We start from the raw sequence: 17163 nt of genomic DNA, 5'->3' as shown, positions 1-17163 counted from the left end.
ATGAAGCCTTATGAAAAAGTCAAATCTTCTTTACCAACCCTCCCCCAGAGCCTTCTTCCCCAATCCGGGCATGACAACCCCAAGAGCTGCAAGGTTCCTGTGTATCCTCCCAGAACCCGTGTTACACCTACATATACAGCACATGTTATGTCTGTGCACGGGCCCACAGGTGACAGATCATATTGATTAGGGGTGTGTGCTTTAAAAAAAAAAAACCCATGCCTGTCATTCTGCAACCTGCTTTTTCCCATGACAGTGCGTTTGAGATCCTGTTACCTAAATATATTACCATTTTATTTAGCCAGTCCCGCTGATGGACAGTTAAGTTGCTTCCGGTTGTCCTGTCACAAACGACACTGCAGTGATATTCGTGTAGATGTCCCCCTGGGCTCATAGAAACCACTGGGCACTGAGCGGCTGGGCTGGAGGGTTTGATGCTGTTACTATATGCCCCCGCCCCCCGCCCCCCCAAAAAAAGTCTTGCCTCCATCTTTAAAAGCAAGTTGGGAGGCTGACCGGCTCCAGGCTGGAGGAGGAGGCTCCCCTGAGTGAACTGTTTCTGAGCCGCAGGGGTGCAGGCAGAGGGGGGCTGTGCCTAGCGCCAGCCCCTCGCCCTCATGTCGCAGCTGCAGCTCCAGGCTCCGCGGCCACGTGCACATTTGTCCATACTGCCATGCTCCCGGGCACACACAGCCTCACTGTCTCTCCTGCACCGAGATGCGGCTCTCTTTGCCATCCTCCTGCACCACGGGCTGGCACCAGTGTAAGGTCTCCTGCACGGGAGCGGTGTCCTCCACCTCCACAGGATCTGCCCGTGCATCCTTTTTGGCCTTCCCGGGGTCCTCAGGGCAGAAGGTCTGGTGAGCCAAGGGGTGAGGTTATGCTCAGCAACACCTCTGAGGAGCCCTCCCGCCAAGGGGATGCTCCCCAAGCCCTCTCCCCTGCTTCCCCAATCAGGGCAGATTCCATGGGTGCCTCCTGCCCCCTGCTGGCCACACTGAGGGTGTCAAGAAGCTTCCAGTGGGTTTAAGGAGGTGCCCCTCCGGTCTGGCCCTTGGCCTGCACCAAGGCCCCAAAGTGGTTCCCCACGTGTTGGATGCCAGGAAAGAACAGCAAATGACGCCACTGACTTTGACCATGGTGCCAGGGCAGCTCTGTGGAGAAATGCGCTCTGGGGATAACGAAGGCTGGCGCTGAGGGAGGGGATGGGAGGAGCTCTGGATCCCGCGAATGGGACTGGGGGGTCGGGAGGCAGAGCAGCCAGTTCTGCTGTCACCCCACTGGCCACAGGGCAGACCCTGAATTGGTTTTACTGCCATAAAGGCACCAGTGAGTCCATCTTCTTTGCAGTTTGCCAAGTTCAGAGCCAGTGCCCAGGGGTGACCTACCTTGCAGTTTACCTTGGGCAACTTCCCTAGAGAGAAAAAAATAGAGGGGTGGAGACTTAGTAGTGAGGCCAGATAAGGAAACAGGCAGCCGGTTCTGCTTGACCTTCTCCTCCCTCCCTGCCTTCCTCATCACCTCCCTGTGGGGACTCACAGAAATACACAGGCACCAGCAGGAGAGCCAACAGGAGGGCTGCGACGAGGGGGATCACCACCAGGGCTCTCTTCCGATGCTCGATACCTGGAGAAACGGAGACTTCAGCGATGGCTCCCCCCCCACCCCAGGCCCAGAGCTGCTGGACCTCCCCAGACTCTACAATCCTCCCAGGCCTGAGCTCATCCCTGACAGGCCTCGAGCAGGTGGCCCTGGTGAGCCGTGGCCAGCAGATGTCTTTAGTGTGACCAGCACATTTTTAAATTATGTTAAACCTTTTCATTTGGGGGCGACTGCAGATTTAAAATCTAGACACCTGGTTTCTCTTAGAAATGTGGGAATCTAGCCCCATTGGACCAGCAGCCCCACCTGGCACTCACTGGCCAGAACCGAGTGCCCGCTCCCCACCGCTCCCCACACTCCCCTCCCTCCCACTCTGTGCCCGTGCTGAGGTGCTGAGGACCTGCATCGTTTCTGTCCGCCCTGTTGCCTTTGTTATAGAAGAATGGAGGGGAAATAAACGTGTTTCTTGTACCTCAGTTTCCATTCCAAACGAGAAAACGGAAGGAAGACTAGGAGGCAGGGCAGGGACTAGGGCAGCGGTTCTCAACCTGTGGGTCGCGACCCCTTTGGGGGTCAAACGACCCTTTCACAGGGGTTACCTAAGGCCATTGGAAAACACATATATAATTGCATACTGTTTTGTGATTAATCACTATGCTTTAATTATGTTCAATTTGTAACAATGAAATTGGGGGTCACCACAACATGAGGAACTGTATTAAAGGGTCGCGGCATTAGGAAGGTTGAGAACCACTGGACTAGGGTAAGGCACACACCTTGGGACAAAATTTAAAGGGATACAAAAAAAACTCAGTAATCAAGGTAATATTTTCATGTCATGTTTTAAAAAAAAAAAATCATATCATCAAATTATGGCCCACAGGTTGGCTGCCTGTTTTTTTTCATAAAGTTTCCAAAATTAGGCTCAGGCAAGTCAGGCAGGGTCATGCAGATGCAAGGTTGGACCATGGCATTAGTTAAAATTTTATAGTTTGCTCATTATGGATTTTTTTGCATTGACTTTTATTCTTTTTTAAATATTACATCAAGCTGTTGCTTATCTTGCCCTACTTGGTTGAGCTCAATGGATAGAGCATGGATCTGCAGACTGAAGAGTCCCAGGTTTGATTCGGTCAAATACCTCAGTTACAGGCTCAATCCTTGGCCTCAGTCCAGGTGTGTGCAGGAGGCAACCAATGATACGTCTCTCCCACATCGATGTTTCTCTCTGTGTCTCTCCCCCGCCCTTCTACTCTCTAAAAATCAATGGAAAAATACCCTTGAGTGAGGATTAACCAAAAAAAAAAAAAAATGTTATCTTGATTACTGCATTTTTCAGGCACCCCTTTAAATAGTGTGCCCAAGGTAAATGCTTCCCTCACCCAGCCCTGCCAAAAGGAAAATGAATGTTAAAAAAAAAAAAAAGCAAAGAGAGTGTGTTTTTCTCACCTCTGACCTTTTTCACTTATTAACATGACCTGCCTAGTCCCTGTAGTTATTTGAGTCTGTGATCTGTGCTGTAGGCCAACCTCCTCGTTCTAAAATCAAAGCTGAGGGCCCTGAGAGGAAACCGTGTCACACCATGCTGGTCCTTGAAGTGTGAGGGGGGCTGCAGAATAGCTTCGATGAAGCACTTCCAAAGTGCAAGAACCCATGCTAGGCACTTCCACCAACCCACTCAGGAAGGTGCTGTTATCATCCCATTTTACAGATGAAGAAACTGAGGCTCGAGAGGGGAGCTGACTTGCCCACCCCAACTCCAAACTGCTTCCTCCTCTCACTTCCCCTCCCACTCATTGTTTCTGTATGCCTCAGGCTCCACCTGTATTTCCCTACTTCCCTAGCCAGCTGCCAGGACCCATTCTCCAGGACTCACCACAGACAGCATCAGTCTTGTTAGTCCCTGCCCGTAGCTCCACCAGGCCTTTGATCTCACAGCTGTGTGGACACACATGTGCACACACATACAGAAAGAGAGAGAGAGAGAGAGAGAGAGAGAGAGAGAGAGAGAGAGAGAGAGAGAGAGAGAGAGAGAGAGAGAGAGAGAATATTTAAAAATATACAGAATAATTATATAAGCATTTATAAACATAGATTATAAGTGTAAAGAGCCAATCATTTGTAGATTATAACTTTTGAAAACAAGTCCATCAACTCAGACTTCAAAAGCAAGGCTAAATAATGTATGTCATATAATGTATCATATGTTTATTCTAAAAACATTACTGATTTTGCCCTAAAAATAAAAAATTAAAATAAATTATTAAAAAAAAGAAAAACTAGATTCACCAATACAGATACTAGGGCATTGGAAACTAAAGAGAAAATAAACAAATGGGACTACATCAAAATAAAAAGTTTCTGCACAGCAAAAGAAACCATCAACAAAACAACAAGAAAGCCCACTACATGGGAGAACATATTTGCCAATGCTATCACTGATAAGGGTTTAACCTCCAACATTTATAGGGAACTCATACAACTCAACAAAAGGAAGGTAAACAATCCAATCAAAAAATGGGCAAAGGACCTAAATAGACACCTTTTAAAAGAGGACATTCAGAAAGCCAAGAGACATATGAAAACATGCTCAAAGTTGCTAATCATCCGAGAGATGCAAATCAAAACAACAATGAGGTACCATCTCACACCTGTCAGAATGGCTATCATCAACAAATCAACAAACGACAAGTGCTGGAGAGGATGTGGAGAAAAAGGAACACTTGTGCACTGCTGGTGGGAATGCAGACTGGTGTAGCCACTATGGAAGACAGTATGGAGTTTCCTCAAAAAACTAAAAATGGAACTCCCATTTGACCCTGTGATCCCACTTCTAGGAATATATCCCAAGAAACCAGAAACACCAGTCAGAAAGGATATATGCACCCCTATGTTCATAGCAGCACAATTCACCATAGCTAAGATCTGGAAACAGCCTAAGTGCCCATCTGTAGATGAATGGATTAGAAAACTGTGGTACATCTACACAATGGAATACTATGCTGCTGTAAAAAAGAAGGAATTCTTACCATTTGCAACAGCATGGATGGAACTAGAGAGCATTATGCTAAGTGAAATAAGCCAGTCAATGAAGGAAAAATACCACATGATCTCACTCATTTCTGGATAATAAAGACCATTATAAACTTATGAACAAAAATAGATACAGAGGCAGAGCTGCCTCGAACAGATTATCAAACTACAGCAGGAAGGCCGGGGAGGGTGGGAGGGCAGGAGGGGGCGGGGTAAGAGATCAACCGAAGGACTTGTATGCATGCATATAAGCATAACCAATGGATATAAGACACTGGGGAATAGGGGAGGCCAGGGGATTGTCAAGGGCGGGGGGAAAAAAAGGAGACATATGTAATACTCTTTGTAATACTTTAAGCAATATAAAAAAAAAAAAACTAGAGAGAGAGAGAATGAGACATTAAGTTTGCCAACCATAAGATTTCCAACCCCAGGAGGAGGAAACTAAGATGGCGGCATAGATAAACACCGGGAAATTGCCGCCTCCCACAACAATTGAAAAATACCGCAAAGGACAGAGCGGACATCATCCAGAACAACAGGAAGGCTGGCTGAGTGTAAATTCTACAACTAGACGGAAAGAAAAGCACACTGAGAGCCAGAGGAGCTGCGGAGGTGAAGTGCAGAGGTACTGCGGCTCGCGTGCGCATGGAAAGGGCATGGCACCTGAGGACGCGGCTGTCTTTTTGAATCACAAGCTCCCAACTGCTCTGAACTCTGGTTCCGGGAAGTCTCTGGGGACCCAGGACTCATACAGGGAGAAGCTGGACTGTCGGGCAGCGGGCGAACTTGAGGGCGGCTTTCCCTCAGAGGTGCTTGCAGCAATTATCGGGTCACTGAGACGCGCGACTCCTTAGGGCTGGGCGGAGAATCAGCCATAGCTGCTTGCTCCGCCCTTTGATTCCCTGAGACCCCACCCCACCCAGGCTGCGGCAGAGGCTTTTGCATGTGAATGTACCTAACTGCAGCCGAGCCAGGCAGACCCGGAACTTCCAAGAGAAGGCCCAAGGCCCCGCAGCGGCTTGCAACTGCTTCACAGCTGAGCCTCTTCGTGGCTCCTGCTGTGTGGCCTCAGGCAGAGGCTGAATTAGCACCTCCTTAGATCCAGGAGCCACTGTACCCAGTGGTCAGAGGGGGACCATCCAGATTGCAACTCCTCAGATCCATAAGGGACACACTCAGGAGGCAGACTCAGTGAGCACCAAAGCCCCACTGAAGCAAGTCTTGCCCCAGAAGGGTGTCTTCAGCACAGAAGTTCTCCCACTTCAGACACAGCTGATTCTCACAGCCAATTGGCCTGGAGGTCAATTCCTCCCAGTGATCCTACAACAACCAAGGCACCAAGAGTGCACCAAGAGTGTCCACCCCAGGTAACTGGGGAGGCTGAGCCACTGGGCCCTACAGGACACCTGGCGCACAGGGCCACTCTATCAACACAGGGAAGCAGCCAAAATGCGGAGACAAAGAAACAGGTCACAAATGGCAGAAATGGAGGAAAGCAAACGACTGGATATAGAGTTCAAGGCCACGTTTATAAGGTTTTTCAAGAATTTTATGGAAACCGCCGATAAATTTAATGAATCCCTCAATAAGTATAGTGAGACCATGGAGGACATGAAAAAGGACCAACTAGAAATTAAGCATACACTGACTGAAATAAAGAATAATTTACAGTATTAATGACAGGGAGAACCAAGATGGCGGCATAGGTTAACGCCGGAGTTTGCTGCTTTGAACAACTACTTCAAAAGTGAAACCAAAAAACGGAAGGGACATCACCCAGAACCACAGGAATGCTGGCTGAGTGGAAGTCCTACAACTAGGAGGAAAGAGAAACGCATACGGACACTCAGAGGAGGCGCAGTGCTGAAGTCAAAGTCTGAGGTGCGGAGTGCGCGGAGCGGGCTGGCGGCGGAGGGCGCGGTTGGCGTTTTCAATCGGGAGGGAGTCGCAGACTCTGAGCTCCAGATCCGGGCGAATCTTTAGGGACCCAGACTCAAACGGGAGAAGCGGGACTGTCTGGCTTCGGTCAGAGCGAGTGCAGCTTTCTCTCTGAGCTTTGCAGCGGGTGCTGGGACTCAGAGAGGCAGAGCCCCTGGGGACAGGACTGAGAGCCGCCATAACTGCTCTCTCCAGCCCACCCTGTTGATCCTGTGCGACCCGCCCCGCCCAAGCCCTGCACAGAGGCTTTTGCCGGATAGCCTCAGGCAAAGGCTAGATTAGCACCTCCCTAGAGGACAGAAGTTCTCTCACTGCTGACACAGCTGATTCTCATAGCCACTTGGCCTGGAGGTCAAACCCTCCCTGGAATTAGCTACAACAATCAAGATTTAACTATAAGACTGCGAACAAAGACCACTAGGGGGTGCACCAAGGAAGCATAACAAAATGCGGAGACAAAGAAACAGGACAAAATTGTCAATGGAAGATATAGAGTTCAGAACCACACTTTTAAGGTCTCTCAAGAACTGTTTAGAAGCCGCCGATAAACTTAATGAGATCTACAAGAAAACTAATAAGACCCTCGATCTTATATTGGGGAACCAACTAGAAATTAAGCATACACGGACTGAAATAACGAATATTATACAGACTCCCGACAGCAGACCAGAGGAGCGCAAGAATCAAGTCAATGATTTGAAATGCGAGGAAGCAAAAAACACCCAACCGGAAAAGCAAAATGAAAAAAGAATCCAAAAATGCGAGCATAGTGTAAGGAGCCTCTGGGACAGCTTCAAGCATACCAACATCAGAATTATAGGGGTGCCAGAAGATGAGAGAGAGCAAGATATTGAAAACCTATTTGAAGAAATAATGACAGAAAACTTCCCCCACCTGGTGAAAGAAATGGACTTACAGGTCCAAGAAGCGTGGAGAACCCCAAACAAAAGGAATCCAAAGAGGACCACACCAAGACACATCATAATTAAAATGCCAAGAGCAAAAGATAAAGAGAGAATCTTAAAAACAGCAAGAGAAAGAAACTCAGTTACCTACAAGGGAATACCCATACGACTGTCAGCTGATTTCTCAACAGAAACTTTGCAGGCCAGGAGGGAGTGGCAAGAAATATTCAAAGTGATGAATACCAAGAACCTACAACCAAGATTACTTTATCCAGCAAAGCTATCATTCAGAATTGAAGGTCAGATAAAGAGCTTCACAGATAAGGAAAAGCTAAAGGAGTTCATCACCACCAAACCAGGATTATATGAAATGCTGAAAGGTATCCTTTAAGAAGAGGAAGAGGAAGAAAAAGGTAAAGATACAAATTATGAACAACAAATATGCATCTATCAACAAGTGAATCTAAGAATCAAGTGAATAAATAATCTGATGAACAGAATGAACTGGTAATTATAATAGAATCAGGGACATAGAAAGGGAATAGACTGACTATTCTTGCGGGGGAAAAGGGTGTGGGAGATGCGGGAAGAGACTGGACAAAAATCGTGCACCTATGGATGAGGACAGTGGGTGGGGAGTGAGGGCGGAGGGTGGGGCGGGAACTGGGAGGAGGGGAGTTATGGGGGGAAAAAAAAGAGGAACAAATGTAATAATATGAACAATAAAGATTTAATTAAAAAAAAAAAAGAATAATTTACAGAGATACAACAGCAGACAAGAGGATCCCAAGAATCAAGTCAAAGATTTGAAATACAAAGAAACAAAAAATACCCAACCGAAAAAGAAAAAAGAAAAGAGATTCCAAAAATATGAAGATAGTGTAAGGAACCTCTGGGACAACTTCAAGTGTACCAACATCAGAATTATAGGGGTACCAGAAGGAGAGAGAGGGCAAGATATTGAAAACCTTTTTGAAGAAATAATGACAGAAAACTTCCCCTACCTGGTGAAAGAAATGGACTTACAAGTCCAGGAAGCGCAGAGAACCCCAAACAAAAGGAATCCAAAGAGGACCACACCAAGACACATCATAATTAAAATGCCAAGAGCAAAAGATAAAGAGAGAATCTTAAAAGCAGCAAGAGAAAGAAAGTCAGTTACCTACAAGGGAGTACCCATACGACTGTCAGCTGATTTCTCAACAGAAACCATGCAGGCCAGAAGAGAGTGGCAAGAAATATTCAAAGTGATGAATAGCAAGAACCTGCAACCAAGATTACTTTATCCAGCAAAGCTATCATTCAGAATAGAAGGCCAGATAAAGAGCTTCACAGATAAGAAAACGCTAAAGGAGTTCATCACCACCAAACCAGCATTATATGAAATGCTGAAAGGTATTCTTTAAGAAGAGGAAGAAGAAAAAGGAACTCTTACCATTTGCCACAGCATGGATGGAACTGGAGAGCGGATAAATACCACAGAATCTCACTCATTTGTGGAATATAATGAACAACATAAACTGATGAACAAGGACTGATCCAGAGACGGAGAGGCATTGATTGGACTGTCGGGCCTTGGAGGGAAGGTAGGGGAGGGGAGGGGTAAGGGGGAAAGATCAACAAAAGGATTTATATGCAAGCATATAGGCCTAACCAATGGACACGGACAACGGGGGTGGTGAGGGCATGAGCGGGGGGCGGGGGGGGGGGGTGGGTAGAGGGTAACGTGGGGACAAGGACACATATGTAATATCTTAATCAATAAAAAATATATTTAAAAAAAAAAAAAAGATTTCCAACCCCAGAGGGAGACCATCAACAACCAACAGGTCCAGCTTCACTCAGCACATATTTCATGCATCCTCCTGTGCTGGTTACAGTGCAAACTCTGTTCTTATGGCACTCATGAGTGCAGAGGAAAGATTACTACGCATCTTGAAGGGGTAATAATTGGAGCGTCTCTAATGACTGCCAAGCCTTGTGATATAGGCTAAAGTGAACTGGGAATTGTCCAGAGAAGAGGAGATGAAATCTGCAATGGCAGGAATGGAGACATGATCCATTTGGTTTAAGACAGGGCTTCTCAACCTCGTCGGCACCACTGACATTTTGGGCCACATAACTCTCTGTAAGGGGGTCTGTCCCATGCACTGTAGGATGTTTAACAGCATTTCTGGCCTCCACCCACTCGATATCAGTGGCATCCCCCTTCCCAGTCTCGGCTCCAGATATTGTCAAAATTGCTTAGTTGAGAACCTCTGGTTTAAGAGTCGTCCAGAAAGACTCCCCTGGAGAAGTTAGGTCTGAGTCGGCCCGAAGGACATACAATTTAGAGCCGTGGTACATTCCCACTAAGCAGGACAATGTGATACAGAGATCAGGTGGGTGAGATGCCAGATGCATTATGGAACCATGGAAAAGTTGGGTCTTTAGAACCAGATCACTGATAGAACCCGATCACTGCTAGTCAGCCATGAAGGTTTCAACGGGATTCAGCTGTGAGTCATATCAGCATCCAATCAGATGACGTAAGTCGTGGGAGGACTCAGCTGGCCAGAGAGCTCACAGGACGAGAAATCGCAGAGAAGTGGCCAGCCAGGAGGCCAAAGAAGGAGTCTAGATATAGAAGAGCAGGTCCAACATGGTCCAAGGAGGAGGAGGAGGAATTGTCTGAGAGGCACGTCACAAAGAAAAAAAACATCTAAAGTGGGGCGGGGGGGGGGGGGGGAGGGAGAAACTTCAAAGAAAGCATATACATGAGGAGAGTGTTCATGAGCTTACAAAACACTCCCACCAGTCTTTTCCTCAAGCCTCATGAGACGAAGGTCATCCCCAACTTCCAGATGAGGGCACTGAGGCTCAGAGAGATGAGGGTCACACCTGGCGCAGGGCCACACCCTTCCTCAGCGGCAGTGAGATTCGAACCCAGCGCTCTGGTTCTACTGCCCCAACGTGACACCACTCATCGGTCGACATGGACCAGTAAAATTTATTGGGCACCTACTATGTTCTAGGCCGGGGTGGGCAAACTTTTTGACTCGAGGGCCACAATGGGTTCTTAAACTGGACCGGAGGGCTGGAACAAAGCATGGATGGAGTGTTTGTGTGAACTAATATAAAGTCAAAGTAAACATCATTACATAAAAGGGTACGGCCTTTTTTTTTTTTTTTTAGTTTTATTCATTTCAAACGGGCCGGATCCGGCCCACGGGTCGTAGTTTGCCCATGGCTGTTCTAGGCACTGGTCTAGGCATAAGGGATGCATAAGTGGAAGGGGGAAAAGAGCCAAGTCTCTACATTTAAGGAGTTTGCAACCTATTAGGAGAAAGGCAGACAGTAAACAAAGGACCAAGTGTATATGAGATGCTACAATTTGTGTGGACAATAAGTGTTTGCACATGAGCACGTATGTGTTTGTGTGTTTGTCGATGGGAAGACATGTAAGGAAGTGTCTGCTTCCAAGGAGCACTGGAGGGCTGAGGGAAGGGGTGAAAGGGAGACTTATCGCTGTAGGCCCTTTTGTGCCTTCTGTCTGAGGCGCCTATCTTACCCATTTTTTAAAATTAAATGTAAAAAGTTAATGGGGCATGTGTTAAAGTGTAGTCCAGGCAGAAGAGCTTGATGCAAGAGTATGAACAGTGTGTTGAGGAGACTGCAAGTAGCAGGAGGTGGGAAGAGGTCAGGAAGGTCAGAGGCCACGCGAGAGAGTCTAGGTTTGACCTAAAGGCCCAGCGAGCCGTGAAGCACTGTAAACAGAGAGTGCTGTGATCTAAAATGAACTGCAGAAAACTCACTTTGGCAAGTGAAGGGAGAACCAGATGAAAGGGGGAGACTAGAGGTGAGGAGGTCAATGAGGAGGCTAAGGCACCGTTCAGACCGCGGTGATGAGGCCCAGGCTAAAATGGCACCACTGAGATAGTGAGAGGGTGGAGTCCCAAAACATCTGGAAGGCAAGGAGGTGACTGATTTGGAGGTGAGGGGGGACTACGGGACAAGTGCCCAGAGGCATGGTGGTGGCTTCCACCGAGGGTGAGGGGAGCAGGAAGGTGAGCCCATTTGGTGCCTGTGGGTCACTTGCAGGGAGATGTACCCTCGGCCGTTGGATTTGACAGTCTGGGGTCCAGGAGACAAATCTAGTCAAGAGATGTTGATTGGGAACCACCCAAGAGAGATGGTAGGAGAGATGGTAGCTCGAAGCCATGAATACAACAGATGAGGTGGTCCAGGGGAGGCAGGCAAAGTGGTTAAAAAGTAGAGCAGAACAAAGGCCTAAGAAACCAGTTCAGGAGGACCAGGGGCGGAGAAGGAAAGGAGGAGAGGTGTCACCATGTACCGGAGGAAAGAGAGTTTCATGGAGTTGGAGAGATCAACAGTGTCTATTACCACCAACAGAGCACAGACAAGAAAATGCTAAAAAGTGCCCATTTGGTCAGTTGTCCAGGAGGTCACTCTGAGGTTTTACACGGGCATGAGTGTGTGTGGACATGGGAGCCGGGGCTGAAGGGTAGATAGCAGGATCAGATGGAAGCAGACCCCATGCCCCTCTTGGGACAGAAAACACCAGGGATGAGTTCTTATACCTCGTCCAAGGATGACACTTGTCATAAGCAGATGACACATTGGAGAAGAAGCCGACCAGGCAGGGTTCGCAGATGGTGTCAGAAACCCCTGTCGCTGGGAGGGAGAAGGGGGCATTCATCACACAATGGACTACCTGTCTGGCTCCCAGTCTTCCTGCTCTAAGCCCTCCTCCCCGGCGGAGAGCCTCCGCCGCTGCTGCAGCCCCTGGGAAGGCTTCTCCCACTGCCCTCCCAAGGCAGATGCCATGGCAGGAGCCAGAATGAGAAGGGTTCATTTCCTGCTCACTCTAGGAGACATCCTGATGTAGGCTGTAGTCTCCATTCCCTCCACTGCCCAGCCCCTTGCCTTTGGCCCTCAACTCCTCCCTCCTGCCTCTAGAGCCGATTCTCAGACAGGCCACTTACCGATCTCCTTGACCCCAAAGCCAGGGGGGCAAGAGCTGTGTGGGGCGCAGTTTTCACAGACCTCGTCGACACAGTGTTGGCCTTCGTCACACGTGCAAGTCGTGTCTGTTTCCAAAGTGCCTTTACTCTGGATCCGGAGTTTTAGGTCTGCACAGAGATGGGTGGGAAGGATGGGCACCCTTGCTGGGGACTCTCTGAGCCCCACTCCTCACACTTCCTGCTTTTTTTTTTTTTCTTAGACCCTCTTCCAAGTAGGGATAGCAGTCAAATTATTTAACAACCAGTATAGCCTAGACTCCAATCAATCCAAACAGACCCTGGCTTTCTATTTTTAATAAAAGGGAGGGGAGGGGGCGAGGGTTAATGGCTGCATTGTCAAGAATGAGCGGAAGTCCTTGCTGGTTTGGCTCAGTGCATAGAGCTCAGTGCATAGAGCATTGGCCTGCAGGCTGAAGGGTCCCGGGTTCGATTCCGGTAAAGGACACACGCCCAGGTTGCAGGCTCAATCCTCAGTAGGGTGAGTGCTGGAGGCAGCCAATCAATGATTCTCTCTCATCACCGATGTTTCTATCTCTCCCTCGCCCTTCCTCGTTGAAATCAATAAAAATACATTAATTTTAAAAAAAAGAATGAGCTGGAATATCAGCCCCACTCCCAAGCACCGGTCCCCTGCAGCCCACACACTGGGGTCGCAGTATCTGTGTGGATGGCAGCGCCTCTCATTGCTCCAGGTCCCCAGGAATTCGCCTTCACTGCAAGGGACGCATTCTGTGTCGGTCACCGCCGTGCAGTCATTCACCAGTTTCTGTCCTGGAAAAAGCATCAGAAAATGAGGCAGCTCTGACCAACTCTGGGAGTCAGACATTTACCAAAAACTGAGCAGGCTGGGAGCAGGCTGGGCTTTCGGGCAGAGGATTCAAAGGTGACAGTCTCAGAGCCTTCCAGCCTTCAGAGTCAGGTCATGGGTAGGAGGGTGGGGGGCCAAGGAAGATACAGGAACCTTAGTCCTGAGTAGGCACAGAGGGAACCCACCACTTTCTGACAGCAGGGCAGGGCTGGGCAATCCCAGGGGCCATTTAAGACTCAGGTTTACAGATGACATATGGAGCCTGCATCTGCCAGCAAACCACGAGGGGTCCCGCCGTGAGGCTGGAGGGAGGCGTCTCACCTGGCGGGCACAGATTACAGCACTGGCTTTCTGTGGGGTACTGGTTCTCACTGCATGCAGGTGGTTCTGGGTGGACCTAAAGACAGAATTGGGCAATTTGAGGGGATCTGGGAATCTCTGCTGTAGCCTCGTTGGCAGGAAGGTGAAAATCAGCCGGGAGAGGGGTTAGAGCTGAAGCGGAAATCCAAAGCAGAACAGTGGGGCCTGCCTACTACTTGGCTTGGTTATTTTTAACTAAACTGCCAACTGATACGATTGTAAAAGCACCCAGAGAATCGTGCTGGTCTTTTACAAAGCGATTGTGCTTGAACCTCACAATAGTCTCTGAACTAAACAGATCTTCCTTTTGTCGGGACTCCTGACACTTTCATCTTCACAAAGATTCAAAAGCACGTGAGGACCCCAGGACCGCCCCTGGAGTCCAGAGACTGGCTGCTTCAGCTGGTCCTAGTCCTAGGTTGGGGCTATATTTAGCACCTGGCCTCTTCCTCCTATTATTCTTCTGCTCCCCACCCCTTTCCCTGTCCAAGCCTCATCGTGTTTTTCCCCTCTAAGCCCTCCCTCATAAAATGCCAGAACATTGTGAAGCTGGGAAGATAAAATCCAACCCTTTCACTTTACAAATGGTCAGACTAGCCCGGCTCAGTGATTGAGCATTGACCTATGAACCAGGGAGTCACGGGTTCAATTCCTGTTCAGGGAACATGCCCAGGTTTCAGGCTTGATCCTTGATAGGGGGCATGCAGGAGGCAGCCGATGGATGATTCTCATCATTGATGTTTCTGTCTCTCTCTCTCTCTCTCTGAAATCACAGGGTTTCACAGTGATAGGATCTGAAAGAGAAGACAGGTCTCAGTACTCTCCCTCTCTCCATCAGCTTGGCTCTCACCCTCACTTTTACTACTTCCAGGTACAACGCATGATATTAATTACTTCTCACTAAATTAAATACATTTCTTTTCCATGTAAACCTTATGTCATTGCCATGAGAACGTCTCATAAATAAAAGGTAACCCTAAAAATAAAATTCAACAGCAACAAAACAACGTTATGAAACGCCAGCTGGTTGCTTTGCTTGCCAATGGCCTCTACCCTAGGCCTGCTCTTGATTTTTGTTTTAAAAGGAGGATTAGCAAGCACTTGAGAAGTATTAACTAACTATATTCTAACTCCAGAGACTTCCTCCTTCAAAAAAATCAAAGGGTTTAAAACAGAACTGCAAAGTGCATCACTGTTGTTTAGTTCTGTGTGCGTGTGCTCCCTACAATCATCCCACGCTTTGGGAACAGCCAGTGAAAAAAGCACAGGTTCGAGAGACAAACAGCTTCAGGCTCTCTGTCTTTGCAGCACTTGACTTTGCAACACTTACTAGCTATTTGCTTCTCTTCCTCTCAGTTTCCACATCTCTAAAATGGGAGTAATAACACCTACCCACAGTTTAGGTTGTAAAGATGAGAACGAACATTTGTGTGTGGCCTGGCACTGTGTCTAGAACATAGTAGGTGCTCATTAAGTAGCAGTTTGATTATCATACATAGTGAGTATCTGCTTGAATGTCCAGTGTCCTGGCTGACTGGCTGGCTGTTCAGGATCCTGCCTAATGGGTGGCTCTCAGTCAGCCATTGCTTACGGGAAATGTGTCTTACCCCAAATGGGGAAGGAAACAGAAAAGGCGGCTGCCGCCATCATCACATCACATCACATCACATCACAACATTCATCAACCTTCAAAGCCTGTGAAGGTTCTCCCTGCAACACCGCGGACCTTCCCCCCACGTCCCACGGCCATGAAAGTCCTTTATGCCATTTTCAAACACATGAGAAATAGGGTTCCTCCTCTGAAAGTTGGTCCATCCCCAGTTCCCACTCCATAGTTCCAGTCCTTCTGACACCAAGGCTGGGAGGCTCTCACCACCTGAGAGACGGGCTCAGGACCCAGGCAGATGCAGGTTTATATCCAGGTTTATATCCTAGCTATGAGAATTTTGGCAAGACTCCTTCTCTCTGAGCCTGTTTCCTCGTCTGTATACTGGGAGTTCAAAGAAACCAGACAGCGAACACATGGAAAGCACTTTCCTCAGGGCCTGACACGCAGGAAGCTCTTGATAAGTAGCAGCTGCCATTGGCGTTGTCACAGCCCAGGTCTACCCGGAGCCAAAATTGGGAGTACGCTCCCGAGAAGCCCAAACCAGCTTCACGCCCTCCCCTGGCTCTGCCCCCTCTCCCTCCTACACGACCTCTCTTCTTTCCAGCTCCGCCCCGGGGAGGTGCTCCTCTCCTCCTGGAGCCCTTGCTTAGAGTGAAAACCAGAGTTCTGGGAACAAAGCAGCTTCCCGGGGGACTCTCTTCCCTTACCACCCCCTGCACGGCTCCATTCCTGCTCAGACCTCATGCCAGAAACTACAGCCCCTGAGAGTCGGGGGAGACCAGAGGGGTTGGGATGAGAGGGTAAGGTACTTGGGGGATTCCCAGCCTCCAGAATGAGGAACTACAAAAATACACTTAAACAAAAAGTGAGACAAGTGTGGGCTTCTGAAAATCCCGGAGACATGCTCGGTCGGGCATGTCTGAGCCCTCTGGTGCCCGGAGAAACCCTTTCTTGGGTCCCCTGAACTATTCATCTCCCCCACAGCCCCCCTATGTCATCCTGAACTCAGGATGCGGAGACATGGCCTTGAGCAATCCTCCTAGGTCGGATCACCCCTTGTGCCCACAAGATGCCCTGGAAGAAGGCAGCCCAGCTGGCAAGGAGACGATAACCACTCTAAGAGCTGGCATCTGTCCACATGCGAAGGGACAGGAAACCAGCCAGATCCTCCCCTTCCCTCGGCCCGCCTTCCTTCCCACTGCTGGCCGGCCTTGGAGGAGAACCAGACGCCAGCCTTTCCTGATGAAGGCTTGAGGCTCCCCAAACCACAACCCCATCCACGCTGTCCTGGCACGTTGCCTGCAGTGCCCCCGCGTCGCACCCTCTGCGGGCTACCTGGAACCCCAGCCTGGGAGGAGAGAGAGGCAGCCCAGCTAATGCAGCCAGGACCCCAGGGTCCCAGGCTGAGCTTCCACCACCCTTCTGTCCTCAACAAAATCAGGTAGAAGAGCCCTTCCCCGAAGGAAGGCTTCTCTGCCCCTTCCCCTCTCAAATCCCAAACTCCGCCGTCGGGTCGGAGCAAAAATCCAACTCACGGCGGTGAACCAGCAGCCCAAGAGGAGACACTGCAGAGGCAGGCGGACCATGGCGAGGTCGGAAACAGGCGGCGCGGGAGCGTGCGGGACCCGCTCTGTAGTAGCTCCCGGCCCCCAGCGGTGGCCTCGCCCACTAGAGGGGCGTGGTCTCCGCGGGCCAATCGCGGCCGGCCTCGCTGGGGAGGGCGGGGCTCCCGGCGACGCGCGGGTCTGGGATTTCCCCAGGATATTCCCGGGTTCAGTTTCCCCGGGGAGTTTAAGGACGCGCTGGGAAAGGGGAGTGGAGGGTCCCAGGGAGGGCCCTTCCTCCTTAGCCCCCGGGACTCCAAAGGCCAAGCTGGAGAGA

At 49.3% G+C, this 17163-nt stretch overlaps 1 protein-coding gene across 1 annotated transcript; it reads right to left on the bottom strand.

Annotated features, from left to right (window-relative positions):
- Positions 1 to 272: 272 nt before the first annotated feature.
- CD40 (CD40 molecule) lies at positions 273 to 16945 on the bottom strand. Its single transcript, XM_036323309.1, has 9 exons — positions 16818 to 16945; positions 13635 to 13710; positions 13151 to 13276; positions 12467 to 12613; positions 12062 to 12155; positions 3479 to 3540; positions 1540 to 1626; positions 1389 to 1414; positions 273 to 857 (listed from the first exon to the last, which is right to left on the bottom strand). Exons 1-9 carry the CDS (start codon positions 16866 to 16868, stop codon positions 696 to 698), a joined length of 831 nt encoding a protein of 276 aa, XP_036179202.1. The 5' UTR covers positions 16869 to 16945; the 3' UTR covers positions 273 to 695.
- Between the last annotated feature and the right edge of the window lie 218 nt (positions 16946 to 17163).

Source organism: Myotis myotis, unplaced genomic scaffold, assembly GCF_014108235.1.
Source record: "Myotis myotis isolate mMyoMyo1 unplaced genomic scaffold, mMyoMyo1.p scaffold_m19_p_9, whole genome shotgun sequence".
Lineage (NCBI taxonomy): Eukaryota > Metazoa > Chordata > Mammalia > Chiroptera > Vespertilionidae > Myotis > Myotis myotis.
The sequence above is the reverse complement of the archived record's forward strand: the minus strand, read 5'-3'. Positions and strand labels throughout refer to the sequence as shown.